General features: G+C 45.7%; 1 protein-coding gene across 1 annotated transcript in view; it reads left to right on the plus strand.

Moving 5' to 3' along the window:
* Positions 1 to 364: 364 nt before the first annotated feature.
* Positions 365 to 19,252, plus strand: part of LOC311116303 (FRAS1-related extracellular matrix protein 2-like) — a gene marked incomplete at its 3' end in the record, with an annotated part of 28,022 nt that continues 9,134 nt past the window's right edge. Inside the window, exons 1-2 of the mRNA XM_084191405.1 lie at positions 365 to 1,753; positions 12,541 to 16,069. Of these exons, the coding sequence (XP_084047531.1) occupies positions 713 to 1,753; positions 12,541 to 16,069 (4,570 nt within the window). The remainder of the gene's footprint in view (positions 1,754 to 12,540; positions 16,070 to 19,252) is intronic.

Raw genomic sequence — 19,252 nt, forward strand, 5'->3', positions numbered from 1 at the left:
AGTCTCCCTCGGGCATTCCTTGCTCACAATCATCCAATAGCCTGCGGAGGTGGGCGGGAGCTCTCGCACACTGGTCCCCAAGTGCCTGAAGTTAAAACTGTGAGCGCAAATGTCTCATTGAGAATGTCTCTGTCACGTTGATGCATGTATGGAATTTCATTCCGTCTCTCATTCATCGTTCTGTTTCCCCTTCTGTAACGGATTTTAACGGTAGGATATGATAACAACAACATACTGAACACTTCTCCACAACATACCGTGTAAAAGCGTTTGTGTTGGATTATATCCACTGCCTCCCACTATGGTACTATTTTATATATTTCTCGTCTTTGTGGCGTCGCTGTCAGGTATCAGCTTGGCACAGCTCCCAGATAGCTACGGATTATCTTTCCCGTTGAGGTCAGAACTGTCTGAGGATGCTATACTGGTGGCAAATAACGGAATACGCGTGCCTTTCGGGAGATCAGTTTTCATTGATCCCGTCAATGATTTGGTGATTCAAACGCAACTGGGGGACCGGTGCAGCATCACTGTTCTGGATAACGACCCGCTTTCCCAGAGACCCGGGCACCTCTCTCCCAAAAAGTTTCCGTGTGATTTCGGTCCCAACGACGTCACCTACACCCACTTCGGGTCGAGGAGCCTGGCTAAGGACAGAGTGAGGGTACAGCTCAGGTATGACACTCAAACCGACACCGTTATCATACCATTCATGACGGAGGTAGAAGTGGTTTTTACGCAACTGGAGGTGCTCACCAAAAACATGCCGCTGACCGTTGTTAAACTGAACGGCGTTAGTAATGCCATTGATAAAAAGATTTTGGAATTCACTTATGACAGAAACTCTCATAAATGCAAGGTCAATTCTTTAGCGAATGTTAGCGCTCTCCCGAAGTACGGAAGACTTGTAGATGATGGACTCGCTAAAATTATGGACTGTGACGAATTCATTCAATCGGACATCCGTTATGAGCACACGTTTGTTCACAAATCCCCCAACAGAGACTACGTGCCCATGGTTGTTCAACTATGTGATAAAGAGGGAAACATACTAAAAGAGGAGTATTTCCAACTGATGATCCGTATCAGGGAGGGAGAGGCGAACACTCCTCCTAAACCCAGTTTCACGGCCATGATGATGATGGAGGTGAGTCAGTTTGTGATGACAGCTCTGACCCCTGACATGCTGGCTGCGGAGGACCTGGAGTCGGACCCTGATGAACTTATCTTCAACATCACCTCACCCCTCTCTTATGAGGATGGTTATATAGTCAGCACGGATGATAGGAACTTGCCCATCACCTCATTTAACCAGAGAGACCTACGGGACCTGAAGATAGCCTACAAACCCCCGTCCCTGGACTCGGACACGGAGAGGATCTTCCAGATAGAGTTTGAGGTGGTGGATCCGGACGTGGCAGTCTCGGACCCCTTCGCGTTCATGATCGTGGTGAAGCCGATGAACTCGCTGGCGCCGGTCGTGACGCGGAACACGGGTCAGCTGCTCTACGAAGGTCAGTCCCGCCCCCTTTTCTCTACCCACAACCTGGAGATTAGCGACGAGGACGACCTGGACGGTGTTACGGTAACCGTCGTCGACGGGCTCCGTCATGGTGACCTCACAGTCCTGGGGTCGCGCAGGAAGTACTTCACGGCTGCCGACCTGAATTCGGGCGTGGTCATCTACCAACACGATGGCAGCGACACGTACAACGACAACATAATCTTCAGGATGACAGATGGCAAGAACCAGGTATTTATCTTATTTATGAAAATGTTTAATTGTATCAAATAATTCAGCATTCATTGCTAGTGATACCATGTAATGTTACCTTATTGAAATAATGAAAAGAACAGAAAAGCCTGCATATGCTCCCAATTACCGCCTTTCATGAACAACTCAGTGCCCTTCTGGTTAGAGAGTCTGCCTTCAGTTTGGAAGGTTTGGGGGTGAATCCCTGGCGGAGTCCTACCGAATACTCAAAAAATCAAATCAAATCAATTATTATTTGTCACATGCACCGAATACAACAGGTGTATAATAATAATATAATATGCCATTTAGCAGACGCTTTTATCCAAAGCGACTTACAGTCATGCGTGCATACATTTTTTTTTTTGTGTATGGGTGGTCCCGGGGATCGAACCCACTACCTTGGCGTTACAGGCGCCGTGCTCTACCAGCTGAGCTACAGAGGACCGTGTAGTAGACCTTACCGTGAAATGCTTACTTACAAGCCCTTAACCAACAATGCAGTTTTAAGAAAATAGAGTTAAGAAAATATTTAATAAACAAACTTTTTTTTTAACTTTAAAAAACAAAAACAAAAGTAACACAATAAAATAACAATAATGGGGGTACTGGTACCGAGTCAATGTGCGGGGGTACAGGTTATTCAAGGTAATTTGTACATGTACAGTACCAGTCAAAAGTTTGGACACACCTACTCATTCAAGGGTTTTTCTTTATTTTTACTATTTTCTACATTGTAGAATAATAGTGAAGACATCAAAACTATGAAATAACACATATGGAATCATGTAGTAACCAAAAAAGTGTTAAACAAATCAAAATATATTTTATATTTGAGATTCTTCAACGTAGCCACCCTTTGCCTTGATGACAGCCTTGCACACTCTTGGCATTCTCTCAACCAGCTTCATGAGGAATCACCTGGAATGCATTTCAATTAACAGGTGTGCCTTGTTAATTTGTGGAATTGTTTCCTTCTTAATGCGTTTGAGCCAATCAGTTGTGTTGTTACAAGGTAGGGGTGGTATACAGAAGATAGCCCTATTTGGGAAAAGACCAAGTCCATATTATGGCAAGAACAGCTCAAATAAGCAAAGAGACAGTCCATCATTGCTTTAAGGTCAGTCAATCCGGACATTTTCAAGATCTTTTATAGTTTCTTCAAGAGCAGTTGCAAAAACCATCAAGCGCTATGATGAAACTGGCTCTCATGAGGACCGCCACAGGAAAGGAAGACCCAGAGTTACCTCTGCTGCAGAGGATAAGTTCATTAGAGTTACCAGTCTCAGAAATTGCAGCCCAAATAAATGCTTCACAGAGTTCAAGTAACAGACACATCTCAACATCAACTGTTCAGAGGAGACTGCATGCATCAGGCCTTCATGGTCGAATTGCTGCAAAGAAACCACTACTAAAGGACACCAAAAATATGAAGAGACTTGCTTGGGTCAAAAAACACGAGCAATGGACATTAGAATGGTGGAAATCTGTCCTTCGGTCTGATGAGTCCAAATTTGAGATTTTTGGTTCCAACCGCCATGTCTTTGTGAGACGCAGAGTAGGTGAACGGATGATCTCTGCATGTGTGGTTCCCACCGTGAAGCATGTAGGAGGAGGTGTGATGGTGTGGGGGTGCTTTGCTGGTGACACTGTCAGTGATTTTATTTAGAATTCAAGGCACACTTAACCAGCATGGCTACGACAGCATTCTGCAGCGATACGCCAGCCGATCTGGTTTGGCTTAGTGGGACTATCATTTGTTTTTCAACAGGACAATGACCCAACATACCTCCAGGCTGTTTAAGGGCTATTTGACCAAGAAGGAGAGTGATGGAGTGCTGCATCAGATGACCTGGACTCCACAATCCCGACCTCAACGCAATTGAAATGGTTTGGGATGAGTTGGACCGCAGAGTGAAGGAAAAGCAGCCAAAAAGTACTCAGCATATGTGGGAACAGTTGGAAAAGCATTCCAGGTGAAGCTGGTTGAGAGAATACTTTGAAGAATCTCAAATATAAAATATATTTTGATTTGTTGAAAACTTTTTTGGGTAAAACTTTATTTAGAAAAACCCTTGAATGAGTAGGTGTGTCCAAACTTTTGACTGGTACTGTAGGTAGGGGAAAGATGACTGTGCATAGATAATAAACAGTGAGTAGCAGGGGGGGGGGGGGGGGGCAGGGATGTCAATGCAAATAGTCTGATTAATTATTCAGCAGTCTTATGGCTTGGGGGTAGAAGCTGTTAAGGAGCCTTTTGGACCTAGACTTGGTGCTCCGGTACCACTTGCCGTGTGGTAGCAGAGAGAACGGTCTGTAGCTCAATTGGTAGAGCATGGCGCTTGTAACGCTAGGGTAGTGGGTTCGATCCCCGGGACCACCCATACGTAAAAATGTATGCGCACATGACTGTAAGTCGCTTTGGATAAAAGCGTCTGCTAAATGGCATATTATTATTATTATATTATTACTTGGGTGACTTGTGTCTTTGACAATTTTTAGGGCCTTCCTCTGACACCGCCTAGCATATACAGTGCATTGGGAAAGTATTCAGACCCCTTGACATTTTCCACATTTTGTTACATTACAGCCTTATTCTAAAATTGATTCAATAATTTTTTTCCTTCATCAATCTTCACACAATACCCCATAATGACAAAGCAGGAACAGGTTTTTAGAAAATTTTGGAAATTTATTTGAAATAAAAACACTGAAATATCACATTTTCATAAGTATTCAGACCCTTTGCTCAGTACTTTGTTGAAGCACCTTTGGCAGCGATTACAGCCTTAAGTCTTTTTCCTCCAGATCTGCCATCACCATGCTTCACCGTAGGGATGGTGCCAGGTTTCCACCAGACGTGACGCTTGGCATTCAGGCCAAAGAGTTTAGATTAGATTCATCAGACCAGGGAATGTTGTTTCTCATGGTCTGAGAGTCCTTTAGGTGCCTTTTGGCAAACTCCAAACGGGCTGTCATGTGCCTTTTACTGAGGAGTGGCTTCCGTCTGGCCACTCTACCATAAAGGCCTGATTGGTGGAGTCCTTCACAGATGGTTGTCCTTCTGGAAGGTTCTCCCATCTCCACAGTGGAACTCTGGAGCTCTGTCAGAGTGACCATCGGGTTCTTGGTCACCTCTCTGATCAAGGCCCTTCTCCCCTGATTGCTCAGTTTGGCCGGGCGGCCAGCTCTGGGAAGTCTTTGTAGTTCCACACTTCTTCCATTTAAGAATGATGGAGGTCACTGTGTTTTTGGGGACCTTCAATGCTGTAGACATGTTTTGGTACCCTTCCCCCAGATCTGTGCTTCGACACAATCCTGTTTTGGAGCTCTACGGAAACTTCCTTCGACCTCATGGCTTGGTTTTGTCTCTGACATGCACTGTCAAGTGTGGGACCTTATATAGACAGGTTTACCACAGGTGGACTCCAATGAAGTTGGAGAAACATCTCAAGGATGATCAATGGAAACAGGATGCACCTGAGCTCAATTTCGGGTCTCATAACAAAGGGTCTGAATACTTATGTAAATAAGGTATTTCTTTTTTTTTATTTTTTATAAATGTGCAAAAATTGCTATAAACCTGTTTTCACTTTGTCATTATGGGGTATTGTGTGTAGATTGATGAGGGGAAAAACATATTTTATCCATTTAGAATAAGGCTGGAACGTAACAAAATGTGGAAAAGGTCAAGGGGTCTGAATACTTTCCGAATGCACTGTAGGTCAATTTCTAGAGCCTTCCTCTGACAACGCCTAGTATAGAGGTCCTGGATGGCAGGAAGCTTGGCCCCAGTGATGTACTGGGCTGTATGCACTACCCTCTGTCGGATGCTGAGCAGTTGCCATACCAGGAGGTGATGCAAACGGTCAGGATGCTCTCGATGGTCAAACTTTTTGAGGATCTGGGGACCCATGCCAAATCTTTTCAGTCTCCTGAGGGGGAAAAGGTGATGTCGTGCCCTCTTCACGATTTTCTTAGTGTGTTTGGACCATGATAGTTTGTTGGTGATCAATCAATCAATCAATCAATTTTGTTTTATATAGCCCTTCTTACATCAGCTAATATCTCGAAGTGCTGTACAGAAACCCAGCCTAAAACCCCAAACAGCTAGTAATGCAGGTGTAGAAGCACGGTGGCTAGGAAAAACTCCCTAGAAAGGCAAAACCTAGGAAGAAACCTAGAGAGGAACCAGGCTATGAGGGGTGGCCAGTCCTCTTCTGGCTGTGCCGGGTGGAGATTATAACAGAACCATGCCAAGATGTTCAAAAATGTTCATAAGTGACAAGCATGGTCAAATAATAATCAGGAATAAATCTCAGTTGGCTTTTCATAGCCGATCATTAGAGTTTAAAACAGCAGGTCTGGGACAGGTAGGGGTTCCATAACCGCAGGCAGAACAGTTTAAACTGGAATAGCAGCAAGGCCAGGCGGACTGGGGATAGCAAGGAGTCACCACGGCCGGTAGTCCCGACGTATGGTCCTAGGGCTCAGGTCTCTCAGTTGGCTTTTCATAGCCGATCATTTAGAGTTGAAAACAGCAGGTCTGGGACAGGTAGGGGTTTCGTAGCCGCAGGCAGAACAGTTGAAACTGGAATAGCAGCAAGGCCAGGCGGACTGGGGGCAGCAGGGTGTCATCATGCCCGGTAGTCCTGACGTATGGTCCTAGGGCTCAGGTTCTCAGAGAGAAAGAGAGAACGAGAGAATTAGAGAGAGCATACTTAAATTCACACAGGACACTGGATAAGACAGGAGAAGTACTCCAGGTATAACCAACTAACCCCAGCCCCCCGACACATAAACTACTGCAGCATAAATACTGGAGGCTGAGACAGGAGCGGTCCGGAGACACTGTGGCCCCATCCGAAGAAACCCCCGGACAGGGCCAAACAGGAAGGATATAACCCCACCCACTCCGCCAAAGCACAGCCCCCGCACCACTAGAGGGATATCCCCAACCACCAACTTACAATCCTGAGACAAGGCCGAGTATAGCCCACAGAGGTCTCCACCACAGCACAAACCAAGGGGGGGGGGGCGCCAACCCAGACAGGAAGATCACGTCAGTAACTCAACCCACTCAAGTGACGCACCCCTCCCAGGGACGGCATGAAAGAGCACCAGCAGGCCAGTGACTCAGCCCCTGCAACAGGGTTAGAGGCAGAGAACCCCAGTGGAGAGGGGAACCGGCCCGGCAGAGACAGCAAGGGCTGTTCGTTGCTCCAGCCTTTCCGTTCACCTTCACACTCCTGGGCCAGACTACACTCAATCATATGACCTACTGAAGAGATAAGTCTTCAGTAAAGACTTAAAGGTTGAGACCGAGTCTGCGTCTCTCACATGGGTAGGCAGACTGTTCCATAGAAATGGAGATCTATAGGAGAAAGCCCTGCCTCCCGCTGTTTGCTTAGAAATTCTAGGGACAATTAGGAGGCCTGCGTCTTGTGACCGTAGCGTACGTATTGGTATGTACGGCAGGACCAACTCGGAAAGATAGGTAGGAGCAAGCCCATGTAACGCTTTATAGGTTAACAGTAAAACCTTGAAATCAGCCCTTGCCTTAACAGGAAGCCAGTGTAGGGAAGCTAGCACTGGAGTAATATGATCAAATTTCTTGGTTCTAGTCAGGATTCTAGCAGCCGTATTTAGCACTAACTGAAGTTTATTTAGTGCTTTATCCGGGTAGCCGGAAAATAGAGCATTGCAGTAGTCTAATCTAGAAGTAACAAATGCATGGATTAATTTTTCTGCATCATTTTTGGACAGAAAATTTCTGATTTTTGCAATGTTACGTAGATGGAAAAAAGCTGTCCTTGAAACAGTCTTGATATGTTCGTCAAAAGAGAGATCAGGGTCAAGAGTAACGCCTAGGTCCTTCACAGTTTTATTTGAGACGACTTTACAACCATCAAGATGAATTGTCAGATTTAACAGAAGATCTCTTTGTTTCTTGGGACCTAGAACAAGCATCTCTGTTTTGTCCGAGTTTAAAAGTAAAAAGTTTTCAGCCATCCACTTCCTTATGTCTGAAACACAGGCTTCTAGCGAGGGCAATTTTGGGGCTTCACCATGCTTCATTGAAATGTACAGCTGTGTGTCATCCGCATAGCAGTGAAAGTTAACATTATGTTTTCGAATAACATCCCCAAGAGGTAAAATATATAGTGAAAACAATAGTGGTCCTAAAACGGAACCTTGAGGAACACCGAAATGTACAGTTGATTTGTCGGAGGACAGACCATTCACAGAGACAAACTGATATCTTTCCGACAGGTAGGATCTAAACCAGGCCAGAACTTGTCCGTGTAGACCAATTTGGGTTTCCAGTCTCTCCAAAAGAATGTGGTGATCGATGGTGTCAAAGGCAGCACTAAGGTCTAGTAGCACGAGGACAGATGCAGAGCCTCGGTCTGACGCCATTAAAAGGTCATTTACCACCTTCACAAGTGCAGTCTCAGTGCTATGATGGGGTCTAAAACCAGACTGAAGCATTTCGTATACATTGTTTGTCTTCAGAAAGGCAGTGAGTTGCTGCGCAACAGCTTTTTCTAAAATTTTTGAGAGGAATGGAAGATTCGATATAGGCCGATAGTTTTTTATATTTTCCGGGTCAAGGTTTGGCTTTTTCAAGAGAGGCTTTATCACTGCCACTTTTAGTGAGTTTGGTACACATCCGGTGGATAGAGAGCTGTTTATTATGTTCAACATAGGAGGGCCAAGCACAGGAAGCAGCTCCTTCAGCAGTTTAGTAGGAATAGGATCCAGTATGCAGCTTGAAGGTTTAGAGGCCATGATTATTTTCATCATTGTGTCAAGAGATATAGTATTAAAACACTTAAGTGTCTCTCCCGATCCCAGGCCCTCGCAGAGCTGTGCAGATCCAGGACAGCTAAGCCCTGGAGGAATACGCAGATTCAAAGAGGAGTCCGTAATTTGCTTTCTAATGGTCATGATCTTTTCCTCAAAGAAGTTCATGAATTTATCACTGCTGAAGTGAAAACCATCCTCTCTTGGGGAATGCTGCTTTTTAGTTAGCTTTGCAACAGTATCAAAAAGAAATTTTGGATTGTTCTTATTTTCCTCGATTAATTTGGAAAAGTAGGATGATCGAGCAGCAGTGAGGGCTCTTCGGTACTGCACGGTACTGTCTTTCCAAGCTAGTCGGAAGACTTCCAGTTTGGTGTGGCGCCATTTCCGTTCCAATTTCCTGGAAGCTTGCTTCAAAGCTCGGGTATTTTCTGTATACCAGGGAGCTAGTTTCTTATGACAAATGTTTTTCGTTTTTAGGGGTGCAACTGCATCTAGGGTATTGCGCAAGGTTAAATTTAGTTCCTCAGTTAAGTGGTTAACTGATTTTTGTCCTCTGACGTCCTTGGGTAGGCAGAAGGAGTCTGGAAGGGCATCAATGAATTTTTGTGTTGTCTGAGAATTTATAGCACGACTTTTGATGCTCCTTGGTTGGGGTCTGAGCAGATTATTTGTTGCGATTGCAAACGTAATAAAATGGTGGTCCGATAGTCCAGGATTTTGTGGAAAAACATTAAGATCTACAACATTTATTCCATGGGACAAAACTAGGTCCAGAGTATGACTGTGGCAGTGAGTAGGTCCAGAGACATGTTGGACAAAACCCACTGAGTCGATAATGGCTCCGAAGGACTTTTGGAGTGGGTCTGTGGACTTCTCCATGTGAATATTAAAATCACCAAAAATTAGAATATGATCTGCTATGACTACAAGGTCTGATAGGAATTCAGGAAACTCAGAGAGGAACGCTGTATATGGCCCAGGAGGCCTGTAAACAGTAGCTATAAAAAGTGATTGAGTAGGCTGCATAGATTTCATGACTAGAAGCTCGAAAGATGAAAACGTCATTTTTTTTTTTGTAAATTGAAATTTGCTATCGTAAATGTTAGCAACACCTCCGCCTTTGCGGGATGCACGGGGAATATGGTCACTAGTGTAACCAGGAGGTGAGGCCTCATTTAACACAGCAAATTCATCAGGCTTAAGCCATGTTTCAGTCAGGCCAATCACATCAAGATTATGATCAGTGATTAGTTCATTGACTATGACTGCCTTTGAAGTGAGGGATCTAACATTAAGTAACCCTATTTTGAGATGTGAGGTATCACGATCTCTTTCAATAATGGCAGGAATGGAGGAGGTCTTTATCCTAATAAGATTGCTAGGGTGAACACCACCATGTTTAGTTTTGCCCAACCTAGGTCGAGGCACAGACACAGTCTCAATGGGTATGGCTGAGCTGACTACACTGACTATGCTATTGGCAGACTCCACTAAGCTGGCAGGTTGGCTAACAGCCTGCTGCCTGGCCTGCACCCTATTTCACTGTGGGGCTAAAGGAGTTAGAGCCCTATCTATGTTGGTAGATAAGAGGAGAGCACCCCTCCAGCTAGGATGGAGTCCGTCACTCCTCAGCAGGTCAGGCTTGATCCTGTTTGTGGGTGAGTCCCAGAAAGAGGGCCAATTATCCACAAATGTTATCTTTTGGGAGGGGCAGAAAACAGTTTTCAACCAGCGATTAAGTGCTGAGACTCTGCTGTAGAGCTCGTCACTTCCCCTAACTGGGAGGGGGCCAGAGACAATTACTCGATGCCGACACATCTTTCTAGCTGATTTACACGCTGAAGCTATGTTGCACTTGGTGACCTCTGACTGTTTCATCCTAACATCGTTGGTGCCGACGTGGATAACAATATCTCTATACTCTCTACACTCGCCAGTTTTAGCTTTAGCCAGCACCATCTTTAGATTAGCCTTAACGTCGGTAGCCCTGCCCCCTGGTAAACAGTGTATGATCGCTGGGTGATTCGTTTTAAGTCTAATACTGCGGGTAATGGAGTCGCCAATGACTAGGGTTTTCAATTTGTCAGAGCTAATGGTGGGAGCCTTCGGCGTCTCAGACCCCGTAACGGGAGGAGTAGAGACTAGAGAAGACTCAGACTCAGACTCCGACTCGCTACATAATGGGGAAAACCGGTTGAAGGTTTCTGTCGGCTGAATGAGCGACACCGGTTGAGCATTCCAACAGTATTTCCCTCCAGAAGCCATGAGAAAGTTGTCCGGCTGCAGGGACTGTGCGGGGGGAGTTATACTAACGTTACTGTCTGTACTTACTGGTGGCACAGACGCTGTTTCTTCCTTTCCTACACTGATAATACTCTTGCCTAACGATTGCGTCTGAAGCTGGGCTTGTAGCACAGCTATTCTCGCCGTAAGGCGAGAATTCTCCTGTATATTATGAGTACAGCGACTGCAATTAAAAGACATCATGTTATGTGATGTGGATTCCAAGGAACTTGAAACTCTCGACCTGCTCCGCTACAGCCCCGTCAATGTGAATGGTTGCGTGTTCGGCCCTCCTTTTCCTGTAGTCCACAATCATCTCCTTTGTCTTGCTCATGTTGAGGGAGAGGTTGTTGTCCTGGCACCACACGGCATGGTCTCTGACCTCCTCCCTATAGGCTGTCTCTTCGTTGTCGGTGATCAGGCCTACCACTGTTGTGTCATCGGCAAACTTAATGATGGTGTTGGAGTCGTGCCTGGCCATGCAGTCATGGGTGAACAGGGAGTACAGGAGGGGACTAAGCATACACCCATGAGGGGCCCCCGTGTTGAGGATCAGCGTGGCAGATGTGTTGTTGCCTACCCTTACCACCTGGGGGTGGCTCGTCAGGAAGTTCAGGATCCAGTTGCAGATGGAGGTGTTTAGTCCCAGGGTCCTTAGCTTAGTGATGAGCTTTGAGGGCACTATGGTGTTGAACGCTGAGCTGTAGTCAATGAACAGCATTCTCACATAGGTGTTCCTTTTGTCCAGGTGGGAAAGGGCAGTGTGGAGTGCGATTGAGATTGCGTCATCTGTTGGGATCTGTTGGGGCAGTATGCAAATTGGAGTGGGTCTAGGGTTTCCTGGGATGATGGTGTTGATGTGATCAATGACAAGCCTTTCAAAGCACTTCATGGCTACTGACGTGAGTGCTATGGGGCGGTAGTCATTTAGGCAGGTTACCTTCGCTTTCTTGGGTACAGGGACTATGGTGGTCTGCTTGAAACATGTAGGTATTACAGACTCGGTTAGGGAGAGGTTGAAAATGTCAGTGAAGACACTTGCCAGTTGGTCCGCGCATGCTCTGAGTACATGAACTGGTAATCCGTCTGGCCCCGTGGCCTTGTGAATTTTGACCTGTTTAAAGGTCTTGCTCACATCGGCTACAGAGAGCGTGATCACACAGTCATCCGGAACAGCTGGTGCTCTCATGCATGCTTCAGTGTTGCTTGCCTCGAAGTGAGCATTAAAGGGATTTAGCCCGTTTGGTAGGCTCTCGTCCCAATGCTTCTCTACTTGGCACTGTGATAGACTAGCGTCCTGTCAAGGGGGTGTACATGTACACTAAGCTGCCTCACGCTACAGAAACAGGAGGTAGGCTCCTGCCCTTTGGGCCATTCTGGCTTGGACAAGGCTTTACCATCTTAATTTCAACATTTTTTGTGTTCTTTTCATTCATACTTTATCAGTCCAGGACCTACGTTTTTTTAAGTATGTTGTGGTGTCACTGTTGTTAGTAATAAGAGGGGGATCCAGTGTACTGTGTATTTCTATAGACCTTATTGAATAAACCTTTCTCTTGCTCTCTCTCTCTCTCTCTCTCTCTCTCTCTCTCTCTCTCTCTCTCTCTCTCTCTCTCTCTCTCTCTCTCTCTCTCTCTCTCTCTCTCTCTCTCTCTCTCTCTCTCTCTCTCTCTCTCTCTCTCTCTCTCTCTCAGGTGGAGTTTCTGTTTCCCTTGACAATTGTTCCCACGGACGACGAGCCTCCCATCATCAATGTCAACACTGGCCTGGTGCTCTTCAAGAACCAGATTATGGCCATCTCTCCTCTGATGCTCAGCGCCACTGACATCGACTCGGAGGATTCCACTATCAAGTTCATGATCGAGCCGCCATTCTCGACCATCGGGGTGGTGCTGCTGAGGCAGTCCGACGCCCCAGAGGACCCAGAGTCGTGGAAGTTCAATGCTGAGGATGAGGTGTATGAGAAGGAGGTGACAGAGTGGCTGCAGAAGGACATCACAGACGGGAAGGTGTTCTATAAACACACCGGACCACAAAACACTGACACGGTCACAGACCAATTTGTGTTCAAAGTCCATGACGACAACGATCCGCCTAACGAATTGGGCGAGAGCACGTTCATCATCAGGGTTCTACCCATCGACAATGTTCCCCCTGAGCTGTTTCCCGGTACCACGCTCCAAGTGACTGTTCAGGAGTACCAGCTGACTCATTTCGGTAAGAACGTGCTCCGCTACACCGATCTAGACTCTGAGGATCGCGACCTGAAATACACAGTGATCCAGCCGCCGACGGATACAGACGAGAACAGCCCGGTGGTGTTCGGGTCGATTGTTCTGACCGAGAGCCCCGACACTGAGGTCAACGAGTTCACGCAGGCTCAGGTTAACCACCACAAGATCTCCTACAGTCCTCCCGACCAGGAGCTGGGCATCACAGCTCACATCCTCCAGTTCCGGTACTCCGTCGAAGACACGGCCGGGAATAGCGTAGAGGGGGCTTTCAGGATTTTCCTCCAGCCAGTTAACAACAAACCACCACAGATCACTAACACTGGCTTTTCTGTCTTTGAGCAAGGCATGCATGTTATATCCAGTGCTGAGTTGGACACATCAGACCCTGACACAGACAGTAAACAGATATTGTTCACCCTCAGCCAGCCTCCGCAGCACGGCCAACTCCAGCATGCCTTCTCAGACCTACCCAAAGGGGGTGCTTTCTCCCTAGAGGACATCTCGGACAGGAAGATCACATATGTCCAAAACGGCGACGAGACGGTGAGCGATGTGTTCCAACTCGACGTCAGCGATGGACTCCACGTCGTCACGGTGAAGGTCAGAGTCGTTGTGAAGCCCATAGACGACGAGACACCGACTGTCAGTTTACCGGCCGGGGCGATCGGTTCACACATGGACGTCCTGGAGAATGGAGCTACGGAGATCACCACAAGCGTCCTCCAGGGGCGGGACGAGGACACCGACGACCTCCAGCTGACCTTCATCATCGAGGACGCGCCCATGTTTGGAGACATCCTGGTTGCCGGGGCGCCCGCCGTGAAGTTCACCCAAGCCGACATCATCAACGGTTTAGTGATGTACGCCCACACGGGCGGAGAGATTGGCCTGATGTCCATCAAGGACGGCTTCAACCTCACCCTAACTGACATGTCAGATGACTGGTCAATGGGCGGGAACAAGGTCAACGGTGTCCACGTCCGCGTCACAATCATTCCTGTCGACAACCAGGCCCCCGAGGTAACCGTGGGTGACCAGTTCAGCATCATCGAAGGAGAGAAGTATGCCATCGGAGCACAGTATTTAAATGCTGAAGACAGAGACACTCCCAGTGATGATATTCTCTGCACCATCATCGTCCAGTCAACGTCTGGTTATGTGGAGAACATCTCCCCAGCTCCTGGATCAGAGAGTTCACGGTCAGGGATTGCAGTCAGCGCCTTCTACATCAGAGACGTCAGAGAAGGACATGTGTATTATGTTCAGAGTATCCACAAGGGGGTAGAGCCCGTGGAGGACAGGTTCACATTTAGATGTTCCGACGGTATCAACTTCTCAGAAAGGCATTTCTTCCCTATAGTGATTATTCCGGCTAATGATGAAAAGCCAGATATTTACTTGAGGGAGATAGTTGTGATGGAGGGGATGAATATAGTCATAGACACTCATCTCCTGAACGGAGCAGACACTGATATCCCAGCAGAGGAGCTGACTTTCATCATCTCCAAACCGCCCAAACACGGCTTCATCCTCAACCAGCTAGCCACAGGCTCAGTCCCAGTCATAAACTTCACCTTAGCGCAGATCAGGGAAGCTTCCAGTATCATCTACGAACACGACGACTCTGAGACCACCGAGGACAGCTTTGACGTCATTCTAACAGACAGGAAATATTCGGTAGAGAAAACCGCCATGGTTATGATCATCGCCCTTGATGACGAGACCCCGAGAATGCTGGTCAATGACGGTCTGGAGGTGGAGGTAGGTGAGACGAAAGAGATCAACAACAAGGTCCTCAAAGCCACAGATCTAGACTCGGATGATGGAGCGTTGACCTACGTGATCTGCTTCGGTCCTGGTCAGGGTCTTCTTCAGAGGAAAACCCCATCTGGTCCTCTAGAGAACATCATGTTAGGCATGAACTTCACGCAGAGTGATGTGGACGAAGGGTCGATCGTTTACACACACAATGGTCAGGAAGGCGTCCGTGACCTGGTCAAGTTCGACATCACCGACGGCATGAACCCCCTGATCGATCGTTACTTCTACATCACCATCGGGAGCATCGACATGGTCTTCCCAGACGTGGTCAGCAAAGGAGTCTCTCTGAAGGAAGGTGGTAGAGTGACATTGACCACAGATCTTCTCAGTACTGGCGATCTCAACAGTCCAGATGAACATCTGGTGTTCACCATCACCAGAGCTCCAGTCAGAGGACACCTGGAGTGTACTGATACACCAGGGATCCCCATCGTGTCGTTCACCCAACTCCAGCTGGCTGGCAGTAAAGTCTACTACATCCATACCTCGGACGACGAAGTCAAGATGGACAGTTTCGAGTTTGAGGTAACCGACGGTTACAACCCGGTGTTCCGTACGTTCCGAGTCTCTATCATGGACGTGGATAACAAGAAACCAGTTTTAACGGTACACGGACTCGTGGTCACCGAGGGGCAGAGTAAACTCCTCACGCCATTCGAGCTGACCGCCGAGGACCAGGACACAGCTGACCGGTTGTTGAAGTTCACCGTCACCCAACCACCGATGCACGGCAAACTCCTCTATAACCACACCTTACCGGTCACCATCTTCACCAAGCAAGACCTCAACGAGAACCTCATCAGCTACAAACATGACGGCACCGAGTCCTCCGAAGACTCCTTCTCATTTACTGTGACCGACGGGACTCACACCGACTTCTACGTGTTCCCCGACACTGTGTTCGAGACGCGGCGCCCCCAGACGATGAAGATCACGGTGGTGGCCATAGATAACGGTGTCCCCCAGCTGGTGGTGAATAAGGGCGCCCCGACACTGAGTATCCTGTCCACGGGGCACCTGGGGTTCCCCATGACCTCCAAGGTTCTACGGGCGTTAGACAGGGACAGCGTTCCGGCTTCCTTAGTGTTCCGCATCACCACGGAACCCAAGCATGGTTACCTCATCAACCTGGGCAAAGGGAACGACTCCATCGACACCTTCAGTCAAGGTGAGACACCAGCCAATCTGTATTATTAGTTATTGACTGCTTGATCGATTGATTGATTTGGGTATATGATTTCTTATCACTTAGTTATGTTGATTGATTGAATGAGTGATAGATTAATTGCTTTATTGATAGATGAATTGATTGATTGATTGATTGATTGATTGATTGGTAGATTCATTCATTGATTTATTTAATTTATTTTCGTAAAACAGTTGTTTATTTACTTTGAGGTTTTGTTCAAATCTATATGGCATATTCAAAATTTACAACCGCTACTATTGGTAAGTCTTTGTCTTGGAAAGTCAGAATCTGAAACCACAATGGTACAAACACAGCTCAGCATTCATTTACATTTTAGCAGACAGTCTTATCCAGAGCAAATAGGGTTAAGTGCCTTGCTCAAGGGCACATCGACAGATTTTTCACCTAGTCGGCTCAGGGATTAGAACCAGCGACCTTTCGGTTTCTGGCACTACGCTCTTAACCACTAAGCTACCATTCACACATGTATTCAAACATTCCCTCTGTTCATAATGACTAAATAATGACTTACTCACACAATGCATTACAAAGATTTGATTTAGATCGGGATAGTTATTAATCTAACTGGCAAGTGCTGGCTGGGGAATTTAAATGTTTAATCTGTAGCTGTAATTTAAATGTTAGTTACAGCCTTGCTCATCAGAGTTTGATTAACAGGGGAAAATAGAGGCTGCGGTTGCACGTTAGCATAGCAGACCTGGGTTCAAATACTATTCAAAATCATAGACTTAAGCTGGGCTTGATTGAGCTTGTCTTAACCCTGGTCTGGCAATCCAGGCAGACGAAAGCAAATTCTCAAGGTATTAAAAATATTTCAAATATTACATGACCTCAGGTCTGCATGGTAGTAGCACCATGGTCCTCCCGAGTGGCGCAGTGGTCTAAGGCACTGCATTGCAGTGCTAGCTGTGCCACTAGAGATCCTGGTTCGAATCCAGGCTCTGTCGTAGCCGGCCGCGACCGGGAGACCCATGGGGCGGTGCACAATTGGCCCAGCGTCGTCCAGGGTAGGGGAGGGAATGGCCGGCAGGGATGTAGCTCAGTTGGTAGAGCATGGCATTTGTAATGCCAGGGTTGTGGGTTCGATTCCAGTATAAAAAAAGTAAAATGTATGCACTCACTAACTGTAAGTCGCTCTGGATAAGAGCGTCTGCTAAATGACTAAAATGTAAATGTAAAAATGTTTAACCGTGGCAGACCTTGATGGGTTTAATTATTTTTGCAGCACACCTAAAATGTCCCCATTAATTAAATTTAGTGGTAGTGACCTCCATCTCATCTGATCCGTACTGCAAATCATCTATTTTCTTTGACATTTTTTTTTACTGATTAAATAGGGTCCAAATGTCCAAATCATCCGAAAGTATCTAAAAGTGATTGTGAAGTTAAACTAAGTCACTTACAGGTGTTTTGAACATGATGCGTGACAAATGCTAATATCGGACCCATGAATTGAATGGGATTTGTGCCAAAAATGCTAAACACGTTAGCATGTGGAAACCGTGCCAGGGAAACTAAACGAAAGCGTGGAATGCTGTCATATCTTGTCGATAGACTGCTTACAGGGTAAGGAAACCAATATGTCATTTTTGTAATTTGGGTGAACTATCCCTTTATGCATTATGTGGCCTATTTATTGCCTTACCTCCATAACTTGCTACATTTGCACACACTGTATATATATTTATTTCTGTTGTATTTTTGACTTTGTTTTGTTTTACCCCATATGTAACTCTGTGTTGTAGTTTTTATCGCACTGCTTTGCTTTATCTTGGCCAGGTCGCAGTTGTAAATGAGAACTTGTTCTCAACTGGCTTACCTGGTTAAATAAAGGTGAAATAAATAAATAAAAAATTATGATTCATTTGTGTGTACCCCTTTAAGAGCATCCCGCGAAAATGCACTACATTTATTGTAATTTTTTTTATTGCTCTGGCAAAATAGGTCTTTAGTTTTGAACAGTTTGTGCTAGAGACGAGTGGTTTCCTGCTTTGTAAAGGTGCAACCCCATACAAAGACATGCTCCGTTTGTTTCTATGGCAGAGGCTGTGGTACAGTAAGCCTTAATCAGACTTGCCTGTGCTAACGTTTATCACATGATAAGTTAAGTTGTATAAATGACTTTGATCTTGATGCACGCCCCTCAAATTATACCAATGTAACAACAACCTGACAACACTTGAAACAACAATACAGATCTAACCATTTAATGTATTATCTGAGTACCCACATTTTTTAAAAAATACTACAGTTTACTATAGATTAGTACTACAGTACTTGCTATAGAATTCTATTGTAAACTGTAGCATACTGTAGAATGCTATACTACACGCTGTAGTATACCTCGATTGTGTGTAGTACTTACTGTAGAATTTTGTAGTATACTGTAGAATACTACAGTAAATACTACAGTATACTACAGACCACAAAAACACCATAGTAAATACTGCAGGAATGTCCGCAAAAACACTACAGTCCGCAAAAACGCTATAGTAAATATTACAGTAATGTCCGCAAAAACACTACAGTCCGCAAAAACACTACAGTCCACAACGACACTACAGTAAATATTACAGTAATGTCTGCAAAAACACTACAGTCCACAACGACACTACAGTACATTTTACAGTAATGTCTGCAAAAACACTACAGTCCACAACGACACTACAGTAAATATTACAGTAACCCTTACAAAAAAAAGCACAATTTTAAAACTGCGGACTTGAGCAAAAACACCACAGTGAATACTATAGTATTTAACCATACTATACTGTAGTATTTAACCATACTATACTGTAGTATTTAACCATACTATACTGTAGTATTTAACCATACTATACTGTAGTATGTAATACTATACTATAGTATTTGTCATGTGGGCGGCACTAGTGCTCCCATGTACAGTGGGGGAAAAAAGTATTTAGTCAGCCACCAATTGTGCAAGTTCTCCCACTTAAAAAGATGAGAGAGGCCTGTAATTTTCACCATAGGTACACGTCAACTATGACAGACAAATTGATGGAAAAAAATCCAGAAAATCACATTGTAGGATTTTTAATGAATTTATTTGCAAATTATGGTGGAAAATAAGTATTTGGTCACCTACAAACAAGCAAGATTTCTGGCTCTCACAGACCTGTA

Source organism: Coregonus lavaretus (genome assembly GCF_964263955.1).
Source record: "Coregonus lavaretus genome assembly, contig: HAP1_SCAFFOLD_571, whole genome shotgun sequence".
Taxonomy (NCBI): Eukaryota; Metazoa; Chordata; class Actinopteri; order Salmoniformes; family Salmonidae; genus Coregonus; species Coregonus lavaretus.